A 15,212-nucleotide genomic window follows, 5' to 3' on the forward strand; every position below is an offset into this window, starting at 1 on the left:
ATCGTTTGACAGTACTACTTTTAATTTGTCACTTATCTAACATGTATACTATCAAGGAGAAAGTAATCAAATCAGCTCCTGCCTTTGACTGCCAGATACTGTATATACTTAATATTTCCTGCAAGCTTTTGAGTGGGTGGCGTTCAAAGATGTGAGTCAATGCAAATGAACCACAGCAGCATGTTGAAGTCGCTCAGGTGGTGAATTTCTTTAATCCAAGGTATGCAGAAGGAAGAGAATGATGCTGGCAGACACACACTGGACACAGTGTGAGAGATACAGAGGAGACAATTAGTGGCTGCCTCAGCATTTGACAGCTGCTGCAGAGAATCCCTAGCACCCACACACATGAGCTGGCTTCATGCTGTCAGTCAGGACAGCCCTACAAGTTTAAAACCAGCATGGCCTCACAAAGTCTGCATTAAGCATCACCCATTTCCACATTATAGTTGGAATTAATAAAAAATGCATTTATGTTCACACCTACGGTGCAATCATGTTTCAGTGAAATCTTACAAAAGTCCCTGCAGACAAGAAGACCTTTACAAAATGGAAATCAGGCAAGCAAGTAGATACAAAAGACAGCTCTCATAGAAATAAAATCAACACTAGTCCACATCCATAGCTGAGATGTAGATGGTCTTGTTATCAAGTTTGAACCTATCGTCTCGTAACCCATTGGTTTGTGGAATACTATTTTGAAGCCTTGAGGTTGGCGTTATGGTCGTCACCATGACAGTTTGTCAGAGCCAGCGGAGGTGATGTACTGCAAGTTGCCCTCTTGGCTGTGCAGTTTCGACTCATGACTAGCTGGAAACAATGGTGGCTCTCCTGGTCACCCGTCCTCATATTCCAGATAAACAGTACACTAAAATATGTTTATGAAAAGGTCTGAGGTGAGAAATAGTCAACGCAGTAACAGAATGTAGATTCATATTTAATCAGCACTGCCTAGTTTGACAGTTTGATCTGAGTTTGGTGCGTTGAGCTGGACGGACTCTCTGAGAATGACTTGCTACTCACAAGATAGCCACGCCCTAAAGCAAACCCTGCTTCATCGTCTATTTTACTCTAAATGGGACCAGAATTAACGAAATGAACATCATGCTTTATGTAAGAAGACTGAAACTAGAGATTGATACCATAAACTCATTAGCAAACTGTTTACTGAGCTCATAAATCAAGTCAGAAGTTTGCTCATTTCAAAAGACACGATATGATATCTAAATTATTTTTTTGCAGCCAATGGGGCTGCCCTCTTCTGGCCATTAGAAAGAACACTTCACGTACATACCGGTTATCATTTTCTAACTAATTTGAATTTATAAATAATTAGAATTAGAATTACACACTGAAAACATGTATTAATATTATTATTATTATTATTATTATTATTTATTGGCAGCCTTTAGACTCAGCTCATTTCTCCATAAGACTGCATGCTATCTTTTTTATTGCAGCCCATGGAGCTCACCCTGCTGGCCATAACATAGAGCACAGGTTTAAGACACTTCCACGTTGGCTTCACTTCACAGACCCAGAAGCTCTATTCATTAAATATACTGTGAATGATCATTATACATATATGATTTATGATTCAAATCCACCACTGAATCCAAGCTAGCTATAGCTAACTATCCTAGTACTACAACTAAAACTACGTAGTTTTGCTCAGCATCATCAGCGCTCATTTAATTCAATTAAATTCAGTTTTATTTGTATAGTGCCAATTCATTCATTATCTAGAGTCAGTGTTTGGTTTGTCCGTTCTGGGCTACTGTAGAAATATAAAAGGGTTCAACATGGTGGACTCACTCCCTCTGTAGATAAAAACAGCTCATTCTAAGGTAACGAAAACATAATAATTCTTATTTTCAGGTAATAGTACACTAATGAAAACATACCTATGAATATTATATTCCATTTCTGACAATAGATCCTCCTAAATGTTACACACTGGACCTTTAAACTGTTCTGTCCAAACCCAGTCGTCATGATTACCTCAGTGTATTCATGTTCAATGCCAACGTTCAATGGCAAATCTGGATTGTGATTTGGCTTGTAGTGTGTCTGAAGGTGGAGACACAGAACTGAATTAATGTTCACGTTTTAATTGTATGTAACTGCAGTGTTTCTCTAACCTTAACCACTACTGTACCTTACCATAGTTTGTTTACCATTGTCATAATATTAATCCCCTAATTTCAACTATCCCATGGTTTTCATGCAGATATTGTAGAAATTAAAAATTGTTAAAATAAAATTGGTATTGAATGTTATTGAGGGTTTTGCAGAATAATCCATTGTTGTTGCCCAAGATAAATGTATGTATTTCCTGGCAACTAGTGCTAATTTCAATCCAAGGCAGCAGACTGACTTCAAAGATCTGTTAGTTACATGGTTCTTTTGTTCTTCTTCCACACTGCACACATTGTGCCTTTGTGTTTTGCTGTTAACACAGAAGTTTATTGACATTTTTTCTCCAAAGCTTGAAGCCTGATTCTGGAAGCTTGCTGATAGTATATGAGGTTAAACGATTATAATTAGTCTAAAGTGCATAGTGCTGACACCAAGTTCCAGAGCTTTTCTTTTCTTCTCTTCTTCCTGCTGTACTGTGTGGTACTCGAGCTGCTTTAACACTTTTCTCTCCATGCTTTAATCTCTTAATGCATGCCATTTTAACCTTTAACGCTTCATTTCCTCTCCTCGTCTATCGTGAATTCCATTAATATTTGCGTAGCCTCATTCAAATCAAGTCAGATTTGTATTCATTTACCTCTCTATTTAAAGCTGACCAAGCATTCTAGAAAAATCTTCATAAGCTCAATATTCTGTAAAGTAGAATAAAACCTGCTCCCAGCATTCTCTTGGGGTTCCATGTGACAAGCTTTGATGTGTTTAACCTGCAAATATAGCTATCAACTTTCATATTACCTTGGAACTTATCCAGGCCTCTCATCAAGGAAGTTATTTTCGCTCAAAAACTGTGTATTAAAGCTGCAGTAGGTAATTTTTATAAAAATAACTTTGTCATATTTTTCAGCTGTAAGTTATTTTTATAAAAGTTACCTACTGTAGCTTTAAAAAATAGAAGGCATATTGTATAAATAGTCTAAATGATCTTTTTTACATGTAGATCTGGACAAGGTTGAAGAATTGACCTTAAAATATAAGGACAATATTATAATTTATCATCCTTTCTAAACCAGGAATACAATTACCAACCATCCCAATCTACTGGCAATTCCCATATCCAGGATCAGGGTTAATCAGATTATTTTTACTTGATTGGTATTGGCTGGTCCAGATCCTATTCTGATCCTGTGTTTACTGTAGTCCTTAGAAAAGGAATAGAATAATTTCCTAACACGAGACACTGCCAGCAAGTCAACTAAGGCAGAAGAAAATAGGAAGAAATAAATAGCAGCACATAGTGCTTGAATGATATCCACACTGACAGTGTGCATCAGTGAGCAGTTTGAGAAAATCTGACATTGTGACATTTCTCTGCTGCACCACACTGCAACCTCTGTTTTGTTCATGCTGGAGATGAAGAAAGACAAACAGATAAAGAATCTATCTCTATGGTTGCTATAGAAAATACTCTAGGTCACTAGAAAATATTATATGAATCTACTGAAGGAAAGTTTTTATGTAAGCTATTTCTTTCTATATTGTTGAGTTATTCAACTGTCAAATTTATCTGAATATTGACAGATACAGAACTTTCACTATGAGAAACAACCAATCAGAAACAAAGAAACATTCAACTTTCCCTAAAGACCTTGTGTTGAAGTTGTGTGTGTCTGTTGTGTGTGTTGTGCTACAGTGCCCGGAGCTCCTCCCAGGAAGGTAGAGGCAGATGCCCTCAACTCCACTGCCCTTAGGGTGACCTGGAAGCCACCCCTGTCTGTAAAGCAGCATGGCCAGATCAGAGGCTACCAGCTGGTCTACTCCAGGCTAGAGAACGGGGAGCCTCACGGCCAGCCAGTCATCATGGACGTTTCCCTCCCTGAAGCCCAGGTACTGTCACTCTATCAATTGCTTTATTTACAAAATTACAATAGTTAAGGTGAAATGGAAATACCTCTTTGACCCTTTAAGATTACATTCCCATAGGTCATTGTACTTAACAATGTATGCCAAAATTGTACAAATCACAAAACAAGAGATTTTGGTGAAATTTGATTATTTATTTTACTTATTTCTGTAAACTGACAACATTTTGCTATCCATCCAACTTTAATTTTCAGTCTTACACAGATGCTTAGTGGAACCCATGGTTGCTGAGTGTTCACTGAGTGTTTAAGAGAATAAGAGTAAGAGAGTATTTTTTAAGGCTCTGAAATTGGCACTACATTCCTCAGGCCTAAAGAAATTATTATTATTAAGAATCTAAGACTGCCCTTAAGGAGCCCAAGCTTTTGTTTGTGGCTTATTTTTGTTCAGTTTATGACATGAAACATAACTATTTATTAATGCTTGCTCAAAATATCATGTTTTTTATTCCATATCCCTGAGAGGCTGTGTTTACATCTTTTCAATTACACAATCACTAAAATGTTTTATTTGTCAAGGGTGCCCACATTTGCATACAACTGTGTATATATTACATGTCTCGAAAGGGCCAACGCAAGATAAGGCAGTAAAGGACAATACTCTTTTAAGTAACATACAACTATCTATACTAAAGTTCAGCTCTCAACCAAACAAAATGTGATTTTAAGTAGGATTAGTGCATTAATTTTACAGCCATTTACACCTTAACTCCATTATTAGGGAAAATATGATAACTAATTAGATTGTAATGTGTCATTTTTATGTTGTATAAATGTACAGTATCATAATTAAGGAAATAGACTCCATGTAGTTGTTTTTTTCTTTGTTTTCGTATTTTTTATTACTTATATATGTATGGAGCAAATATATCATAAAACACAAGCTTTAAAGGAGAAATAAATATAGGAAATATATTTAAATCACATAACGTAAGGGTGAATGAGGTCATTAAATATTAATTAAATGAATTAACCTCACTATATGTCCATAAAAGAAGGGGTTTTATATCACGTCGGGCTTCACGTCGTAGGGTGTTAGAGTGGTCTAACTGCATTAGTTTAATCAATTAATGGTTATCAAAAATTAGAATTATCAAAAGATAATAGAAAATGACTCTAATTAATATTAAAGATCCTCGGGGCACCACCTTTAATAAGGGAACGATAACCAATAATCGATTGATCAGTCTCATAAAGAGACTGGTTGCGTGCCAAAAGGGTGTGTGTCCTTTGTCCTCCTTGATGTTTCAGGGTATGAAACATGTGTTGGTGAGAGACAAAGAGCAATAGAAAGGCGGGAGGGTTTGAATCCCTCCCCTCATAGGGCAGCTGTGGCTCAGAGGCAGAGCAGGTTTACTCAATCGGAAGGTTGTGGGTTCGATCCCCCACTCCTGGTGCCACGTGTCGAAGTATCCTTGAGCAAGATACTGAACCCCGAATTGCTCCCGATGCCGTGCATCGGTGTGTGAGTGTGTATGAATGTCAGTTTCTGTTCGATGGACTTTGCCATCACTGAGTGAATGTGTGTGAAAGGGTGAATGTGGCACGTAGTGTAAAAGCGCTTTGAGTGGTCGGAAGACTAGAAAGGCTATACGAGTACAGGTCCATTTACCATTTACCATTCATGTATGTGCTTAGACCGAATGTGTGTGTGTGATTTTAGATTAACGGTGCCGTAAAAAGGGATTTGCAAAGAGGATGTCTGTGTGAAGCATTAAACTAACATCACCTTAGCACTGTCTCAAGGACTACAGTTACTACAGTAACCTCAGTTAATCAAATCAACATCACAATACCACAGTAACCTGAATAAAACACATCGGCAACATTAACAATAATTAAACAGTCCTTGTTTAGCTGTTAACTCTGTTAAGTTATGTCTGTGCCCAGAACATTACCAACAGTCCAATGGAGATGAAAAAGAGTTGTGGTTGAGCTGCGTGGGTCAGAAGGCAGTCCTGTGAGCCGGGCTGATCAGGATTGTGGTTCTGAGGTCCAAACAGTCTCGGCTGTGTGATGTCGGCTGGTACAGATAGCAAGAGGAAAAGGCGTTTCGCTCGTTGCTGTGTGCTGGCCAGGGAACGCAGGAAGAAGCACGCTCTCGTGCTGTGCTATAATCCTTTGTCGTGCGTCGTCAGCGGGTCAGGCCGCGCCCAGGTCCAAAACTTATCACCCAGTGTGGGTGTGTGAGCGAGAAGCGAAGGGAGAAGAGAAGAGAGAGAGAAGAGTGTCTCTCTGGCTTAAATAGCCGGGATGACGGGTCTGGGGTCCGAGGATCTCTGACCAATGACGGGCCGGTGTTTGGGCGTTTATGGCCTTTAAACCACACCTTGCCCACATTCCTGGACCCCCACTGTGAGGTCTGTTATCTGGCGGGCTTGTTCCCTTTGTCTTTAGACTACTACAATCAGGCCTTTACTTTTACATACAGGCCGCTGTAGGAAAGACCATCTTCTTTGTGTAAAACACATGTGGCCATATTCCAACGTGGCCACATGTTCCCTTTCGTCCAGTTAAACACTTCAAATGAACAAGTTCATGTTTAAAGGTATCCTTGGATCCCAACACACAACAAAAAAATCTGATGAGGATCTTTCTTTGGGATCTGTGCAGCATGTGCCTTGCCAACCTAACATGCACAAAGGATTTCTTATCTTTTCCTGAAATAGAAAAGGGATGAAACAGATTAAAATAAACTGTGTGGCCTGCTGTTTCCTTATGAAAATGCATTTGTGATTAGATCCAAATGCGGTGACATTTTTACGATGAGATTGCACAAACAATGCCTCGTTATTTCATCAAAATAATTGCATTTCATGTTTGTTGTAGATCTTTTTAAGCCAGCCTACAGTGGTGGAAAATAGACACAAATAGGAATCTGTGAATGATAGAAAAACCTAGATAATCCTCTTTAGAAATGCAAAGGCATGTGTGCATATCTCTGTGTTTGAGAGAGTTCAATTGTACATTAAAGGTCATATATATGACATTTCCTTGCCACTAGATTTTTCAGTAGAGCACCAGGTTCTCAGACCAAAACAATGGATGGTAAACAAAAAAAACTCCCCAAAACTGTCTTTGTGACCTGGGCTGCAACGTTAATCCTTCAGGACCAATGAGCTTGCCAAAGTACGTCCTCTAGCAGTGCTTATTTTTGCCACTGACAGGCTCAGATTGTTATTCTAAGTGTCTGACAAGATTATGGAAAGGATCCCTACAGAGATAGAGCTTTTGTTTGAACACCACCAGACTACATAGACAGTCATTTTACCTTGCAGATCATCATAATATTTAATGTGGACAGAAACAAAATAAAACTCTGTTACTCTTTCCACTGTTCCAACAATCACCAACTCTGGTTTGGTTGAAATAAATCTTTAAATCACCGACGTAGAGGCTGCGATGGCAACATAGGCAGAGGGAGTGTGACATCATTCTCTGCTCAGGACACCATAACTCGCACATCATATATCACACACATATCACATTGTAGGTAGGTCCTCTAGTGTCATTTGTAGATGCACTTGCCATCAAAGTCAGGTGATGTAGTATGTAAGTAAGTGATAGTCCACCTATGAAGTTGTTGGGGTGGATGGATGGCTCAAACAAAAACAGGACTTTAAACCAGGACACCATTTGTGTCCTGTGTGAAACCAAAAGTAAACTATTGAAAAAAGTAAAATTTCTTTTAAGTAATGCACTTAAATTACATTAGGTACGTTGTGTAACTTACGATCTTTTCCAAAATTTTACAGTTCGTTTTTTTCGTAAAACCTATCCAGACTGCAGCTTTTTTGTTTATCACATTACATTTTTAATAAAACTACAGTGCTACAGTAACACAAGTAAATATAATTTGTTACTTCCTCCCCTAGTTCACAAGTTCAGACTGGGACTAGTTAACATGAGCAGCCATAATGGTGCGTTCGTTTTGTCTTGTAATCGCGACTTGCAGCTCGAGAGCGACGTCACATCCGTGTTGGAAAACGAGTAACCGCGGGTTTTTGCGTTCTGTTTGGCACACAACACGACTTGGTTGTAATAGGCAGTTTGGACGTTTCATAACGTTTATTGAACATTACATGTTCATTACATATTACACAATCATATTTCACAGTTTGATATCTGAATATTCTGTTTTGATTAACGTTAACGTTACGCTACTGCTCTGCTTTCTGCTCAAGACTCGGCATTGTTGTCATAGCAACATGGAGTGTCTCTAGCCAATTTCAGCTGCACAAGCTACAAAATAACTAATGAGGCGTATTTAACACATAATAAGACTGTAGCGACATGCCTATAGGTAACAGTATACAGTGCTGTGTGTACGACTTCTTCATTTGGTTACAACAAAGACAAATGTGCTTAAAATAGTAGAAAACCACAATGTTTACTAAGTGTGATGCTCGGAGTAGCCATCTTGGTAACTGAACTCGGGGTCCTCTGAGCTCACACGACTTAACGAGTCGTTTTATACGTCCTCGGGAGCGTTCTATTTGCAACTTCTGGTTCGTAACTCAGGAAACCGACTCGCAGATCGAGTCGGGTGGACAAAACGAACGCACCATAAGCAGCATGGCTGAGAAGAAAAAAATAAGAGCAACACCTACAAAATGTGTCACAGAAAGAAAGAAGGAACCTGACTGCTTGAACAACAAGAGATGAATCTTTGCAAAGAAGACAGGGTTAAAGAAGAAAAAGCAGTGTCATGGATTTGCATGTTAACAGCAGTAGGAATGAGCACTTGTGGGCCTACTGAAGCAGAAGACGAATTGTGGGTGTTTATAGGCACTCAGTTAGGTGGTGGTCAGCTCCTTTCCTCTCAGCTTTTTTTGTTCTCAGCGTCTCACCTGATTTCCTTTATAAGCAGCATTCCTGTCTTATCTGTGCAAGGCAGGAAGCCTGATAAAGGGCCTGCATCTCACGACTCATCTACAGCTGCTCTCTCTTAACAGACACGCACACTTCACACACCTTCACTTCACTTTTCTTTAAAGGACAGTCTTCAAGCATCATTAGTGATAGGTTTAGTCTCTCCCACAGGCGTCAGCCATGGTGATTAGAATCGAGACCAGAGACCAAGCCCTCGGCACCACATACACACCACACACACAGTTCTTCCTTTCCTGAAAATAAATTGTAAAAATCGTCAAAATTCCATAATAAATAATAAATAAAAATTAAAGCTGCAAGGCCCTCATCGCCGGAAGCCGAGGGAGATCGCTTTACATCGTCACTCGTTTCAGACACGTGCAAAAGACTTACGCATTCAAAACTTCACGTAAATCAGATCAAAGTTGTCATGCAGCACTTCTTTCCTGTTGCCAGTAGGTGGCGCTATCACTATACCTGAATATTGTCATGTAGACGTGTTCAGGGCGGGACTCTTGTCAAACGTGAAGTTTCATTGAGATTGGACCATGTACACTGAAGTTATGAGGACATGTTCAGGGTGGGACTGTTACAGAATATGTGAAATTTAGTGGAGATTGGACATTGTACACTGAAGTTATGAATACTATCTGTTTTATGGCAAATCAGTCACAAATAGCACAACTTTTCATCTACAGTTTGTTTTGATTGTACTGATCGGATTATGTACACAGAAGTTATGACAAATCCCTCTTTCATGGCGAGTGGTTCGAAATTGGACCCCTAGAAAATACATACATTTTTGCCAAGACGGACATGTGCGCCGCATTTCATGAGTTTTCGAGCATGGGAAAGCCTCCAAATATGCAGTCGAAGGTGCTAAAAATGATAAGAAGAAGAAACAGAGCAAATACAATAATAAATAATTGAAGCTTTTATCATAAACAATTGATAGATACCAATAGAGTAAGATTATCCTATGAGCCTTAGTTTTGTGCTCACAGATTAAAGGGCCAGTGTATAGGATTTAGTGGCATCTAGGGGTCTAGTTGAAGATTACAACACTTTGCCTCACCGTGTTCAAAGCATATAGGAGAAACTACAGTGACCGCATTACTCTAGGCCTTATCTGGAGCCAGTGTTTTGTTCGTTCATTCTGGGCTACTGTAGAAACATGGCGATCCAACATGGTGGAAAGAGGACACGCTCCCTCTGTATATAAAACAGCTCATTCTAAGGTAACAAAAACACAATGCTTCCCTTTTTCAGGTGACAAAACATACCTATGAATATTATATTCCATTTCTGACAATAGATCCTCCTAAATGTTACACACTGGACCTTTAACAGTGTAAAGCAGCAGCAAAGAGTTTAAAAGTTAGACTGTGTGACGTGTGTTTTGTATTGACATCACACATTGTGTGTGATGAATGGATTCAGTCTCTGGTGTGCTGATGAGTCATTTCAGAAGGAGGCTCAGATCTCTGTGCCAGCAGAACCAGTTGTACCCCAGCTGCTTGTGTCTAGCCGTGTTTACAGCCCATGTGTCCTTGTCAGGGTGTTGCACAGCAGCCTCCAGCTCTGATGATGAGGTTTTGAAGTCCGTCACCAGCTACAGCTTCAGTGTCACTGAACCAATGACCAAAAAGCAGTATTTTTGAAAGTCACTGAGCTGGACTGTGAGTGCTGAGTTGTGTGTCTCCAGTGAAGCAGCCTGAAAATCCCTCAGTGGTTTCACTGAGGATGGACAGTCAGTACAGATAACTGCTTTTTGTCACAAAAAAGACCTTGATGACAAAATAAATGCAGTTATGCCAAATTATCACAGCTTTCAGGCAGTGAGCAAAGCTTTAATTGCTCTTTCCCAGTCTTGGCTTTCTGATGCCTCCGCTGTTTCCTTTAGACTCGACTCCCTCCATCCCTATTGCTTTTCTGTTGGCACAGGTTTTAAGATCTCAGTGAGGCGTATTTTTGGATGGCTGAAGAATGCTTAAAGGGGCCTCTTATCCCTCTCAGCACTGATGGCTGTGAAGCGTGAGCATCGCCTGATCTGATAAGATATGGCAACCTCTCTGTGGCTCATATCTGTTTGCTGTAGCTCAGAAAAACATACCCAGCCCATGGTAGAGCGCTAGTGACGTGCAGGAGACAATGTCTTCATTGTCTCTGGTTTTTAGTAGCACCAGTGTATTTCATTCAGATTTAGTGAGTTATCAAGGTGTAGATTTGAAATGTGATCATTTGGATCACTCAAATGAAGATGTTAATACCAATGCCTGTAGTTTACCTGATGTATCACATTCATTACCAGTCATTACCACATCATAAAACATGTAACTGTGCAGAGAATTTCAGTGTGGAACAAGTCCTCTTTTCAGTCCTCTTTTCTTTCTCTCTCTTTTCTTTCTCTCTCTTTCTCTCATCTGTTGGCTACTGTCAATGCAAATCAGAAGGAGAGTTAAGGAAAGGTGAGAGGACTTGGTATTAGTGCAAGATCAGATTAATTTTTAATGACTCCCTTAGGAAATTGGCAAAGAGAATCTTACTTTTACTAATTATTCTGCCTTTAAATGGCTGCATTTTTGAAATTCCAGCAGTACTGAGTGGTTGGACCCTGCTGTGAACAGCCCTCCATCTCCTCCAGCCACCATTTAACAACTTAATGGCTACTTCATTTTTCAGCCAGCCAGTGAGCACCACTGAATCTCTATTGAATGTATTGTCACATTGGCAAATACTGTCCAGTTTGATGAGAGTTACAGCCTTTGGTCATATGGAAATGTCACCAATTGAATTGACAGTTGACATCAAACCTGGCAGACTATTGTCATGTAATATTGTGACACAGACCTGCAGACTTTTTCTTTGACTCATCAACTTGAATGTGTTGACAGCCATTACTGCAGGGAATAAAGCCCCGTGTCAGATCGACTAGCAAAGAGTAAGGTGATGCAATGTGTGAATGTAAGAAAAAAGAGGTGATTACAGTTCCATGCACGTTTTAAATATTTTTTATTAAAAATGGCCTCAGTGGCAAAGAGAACCAAGCCTTTGTTTAAAACAGGTTTATATTAGGCCTTAATTCTTGATTCACCCCTTTTGGTGGTAAATGCAAACTCAAAAAATCCTCCATGTTTACTTTTAGATTTAGGATAATATAATTTCCAAAGCATTATCTCATCCGTTTAGCAAAGAGAGTAATGTCATGCTGCTATGAATTTCAGTTGTTTGGCAGAAATATTTCCATTCAATAGTTATTTCCAGTTAGTGATCGATGAGTGAAACTCAATGCTTCATGTAGATTTTTCACATTAAAAGTCTTTCAGCCACAATAGAGCAGTTCGGATTGCATCTCTGCTTTTTGCACATGATGTAGTTCTGTTGGCTTCATCAGACCATGATCTTTTGTGTGTACTGGGATGGTTTAGAGCCTATTGTGTGAGAGTCAGTACCTTTAAGTTTGTTGGGGGGTGAGAATGAGTTGCTGCCCCAGTTGATGGAGTTCAAGTATTGCTACTCCTTCATATTGAAAGCTGGTTCGATCTCCTGGGGATGCCTCCTGGATGTCTCCTTATGGAGGTTTTTGAGAACGTCTAATTGGGAGAACACCACGGGGCAGACCTCACTGGGGGTGAGGGAGCTATAGGACATGAAGACATCGGAAGACCTGGACTCAAAACAAGCGTGCCTGGTTGTCTCCAGGTTGTCACTCCTGCATGTCAGAGGTCTGCATTAAGTTGATTATTTCATTTACAGGTTACATTGTATTTGTATTATTCAGTTGATGTTACTGCCATATAAATTCAATGAAGGGCATCCGGTGGCACTTTTCATTTTTTAGTCCATGGGTGTGAACTGTTCACCCAGGCACAGATAAATGGCAGAAAATGGACAGATAGATGGATGAATGTATGGACACTGCACAGTGAAAAATCTGTGATCTGCTGATAGTAAGTTTTGTAAGGAGACTGTGATGTTTTGGAAGTTTCCATTCCCTCTTATTAATGTATTATTATATCTGTCAAATTTAAAACAATGCTATCATTTGAGAACAAATTGAACCACAGTTTGTTTAGAGCAAAAAAAGACCTAATGGTGTTTAAATTTCAATACCTTGAACTAACATTGATACCATTAGTCACCTACCTCGTGTGCAGTGTTTCCCACCAGACACTGTGTTAGTGTTTTGTTTGGCCAATATTTCACTCATAGTTGGCCAAAGCAAATGATGGCTACTTCCTTTTTAATTTAAAGTCAGAGTCTCTGTTTCACAAGATGAAATGCAACAGACAGTTCCCCAAGAGAGATTTTCATTGATTAAAACTTAAAGCTTAAAGCTTAAACCCTTAAAGCTAAGGGTTTCTCTGAGTGCTGAATTATTAGTCCAGCCAAAAGAACACATCATCCTACAAGCAGTTTAATAGAAGGTTACAATACTCAAAGCTGGTGCCTTCAGGCATTATATGTGAAATTCTAGATTGTTCCTGTAGAAAACAACAAATGCCACAAATGTTAAAGTTATAGTTTTTTGATATGATAGAACAATCAATCGAACAAACATTCATCCACAGAGAGTTCTTTAATCTTAATAAGCAGCTCCCTAACATGCTTCACCATGATCCTGTCCCTTATGTTCCCTTGGTGTTTTTTATTGATGATGATAGAATTCGAAGAAATGACATTTAGACTGACAATGGTATAACTCATCCTGTAGCCTCAATGTTCTGAAGGACATTGTGCTTAGCTGGCTGGGATCAGACTGCTGTGTACAAAGTGCTGTGAAATTTATGTTAGCATACATGGCAACACATACACACATGCATAAAAATTGCAAATACCCGATAAGTCAATATATTTTTTTTTTTTTTTTTTTTTTTTTTTTTTTTTTTTTTTTTTTTTTTTCCTTTTTTTTTTTTTTTTTTTTTTTTTTTTTTTTTTTTTCAATTTTTTTTTTTGTTTTGTTTTTAAAAATAAAAAATTTAAAAACCCTTTCGCTTCCTTGAAACAACATTTTAAATTTACTAAAATCAAACACGCCCCCAACGCACATCTCTCTCAATTTAAAGATGCACTTATGGTTTCTGCTGCTCTGTGATGCTGCAGGTATTTAATAAAGTCAAAGGTAATAATCTGACACACAGCCAGCTGTGGACAGCAAACAAAACATCAGTATACATTCAGTGACACCTGAATGACAATATTGTAAGATTCATACATTAATCTAACATGTTTCAGACCTGCCCGAGTCACATTAATAACTGTATTTTGATGGACATTTCAGTAAATTATGTTCTAAATTCTGTACTATAGAAAAGTAAAAGAAGCTTAAATACATGGTAGTCGTTTTGTGAGGTTTTTCATTATGGACCAAGCTCTGTGCTGAAAGGAGGAGACTGAAATACTGGAGACCGCTGCAGAAACTTTACTGATCTCATAATACATCCATGTGTATGTATTGCCGCCCAATGTTAAAGCTCCTACAAGGAACTTTCTTTTTTTTTTCGTGGATTCTGGCGGCCCCTGTGGCCGCACATCGTTTCATTGATTGATTTAATCTTCTCGCTGATGGTCTTGTTTGTTTATGTAGGTCATATAGAGGCATCAGTATTAAAGTGAGACTGTTTCATTTCAAACTACGGTATTTAGGCTTCTGTCATTTGCAATTGCAGTCAAGCCATTTCCCAGAGTGAAATAACAAGGATCTAATGCCCTTCTGTTCAAAGCCTATGCTATGTCACGGTGGGCTTACAGACTTTACAGTCCCTTATCTGTCTCTCTTCAAATCATTGGGAAACTTTGATCAGCAGTACAGCAGTGAGGCCAGTCATCATGAGTTGGGAGCAATCCATCCTCATAATGTACAAGTTCAGTGACAGAGCCAGTGATACATCAAGGCGTAGAGCCCAGTAATGCATCAGTTACTGTATGAAAGAATGATGGTTACTCAACACTGCGGCCACTTTTAGTCTCCCTGCTGCTTTATATAATGGATCTTTTTTTGATTTAGAGCACAAGCTGCACTTTGACCAGGGAATATAGCTGATTTTCACTTCACTGTTAGCAGCTTACATTGTTTATGATAACAGCTTTTTATTTATTTCTTCTATGAAGATGAGAAAGCGAAGCCCTTTGTCTTTTATTTCTGGTTAGTCAGCAAGGTCATGGAGCAGAATACAAATGCCCTGTGCCTCTGAATCGCTGCTGTTTAATTTATTGGGAGTAAAACAGGCTGATTAATATCCTTTGGCCTTCATCAGTAAATCAACTCTTTATTAACAATAA

The 15,212-nt window shown here is 39.0% G+C and overlaps 1 protein-coding gene across 16 annotated transcripts in view; it reads left to right on the plus strand.

Annotated features, from left to right (window-relative positions):
- Positions 1–15,212, plus strand: part of ptprfa (protein tyrosine phosphatase receptor type Fa) — a 283,480-nt gene that overhangs the window by 159,883 nt on the left and 108,385 nt on the right. For all 16 annotated transcript variants that reach the window (XM_051377735.1, XM_051377747.1, XM_051377738.1 and 13 more), the window contains one exon: positions 3,830–4,023. In XM_051377735.1, coding sequence (XP_051233695.1) covers positions 3,830–4,023 — 194 coding nt within the window. The remainder of the gene's footprint in view (positions 1–3,829; positions 4,024–15,212) is intronic.

Source organism: Dicentrarchus labrax, unplaced genomic scaffold (assembly GCF_905237075.1).
Source record: "Dicentrarchus labrax unplaced genomic scaffold, dlabrax2021, whole genome shotgun sequence".
Lineage (NCBI taxonomy): Eukaryota > Metazoa > Chordata > Actinopteri > Moronidae > Dicentrarchus > Dicentrarchus labrax.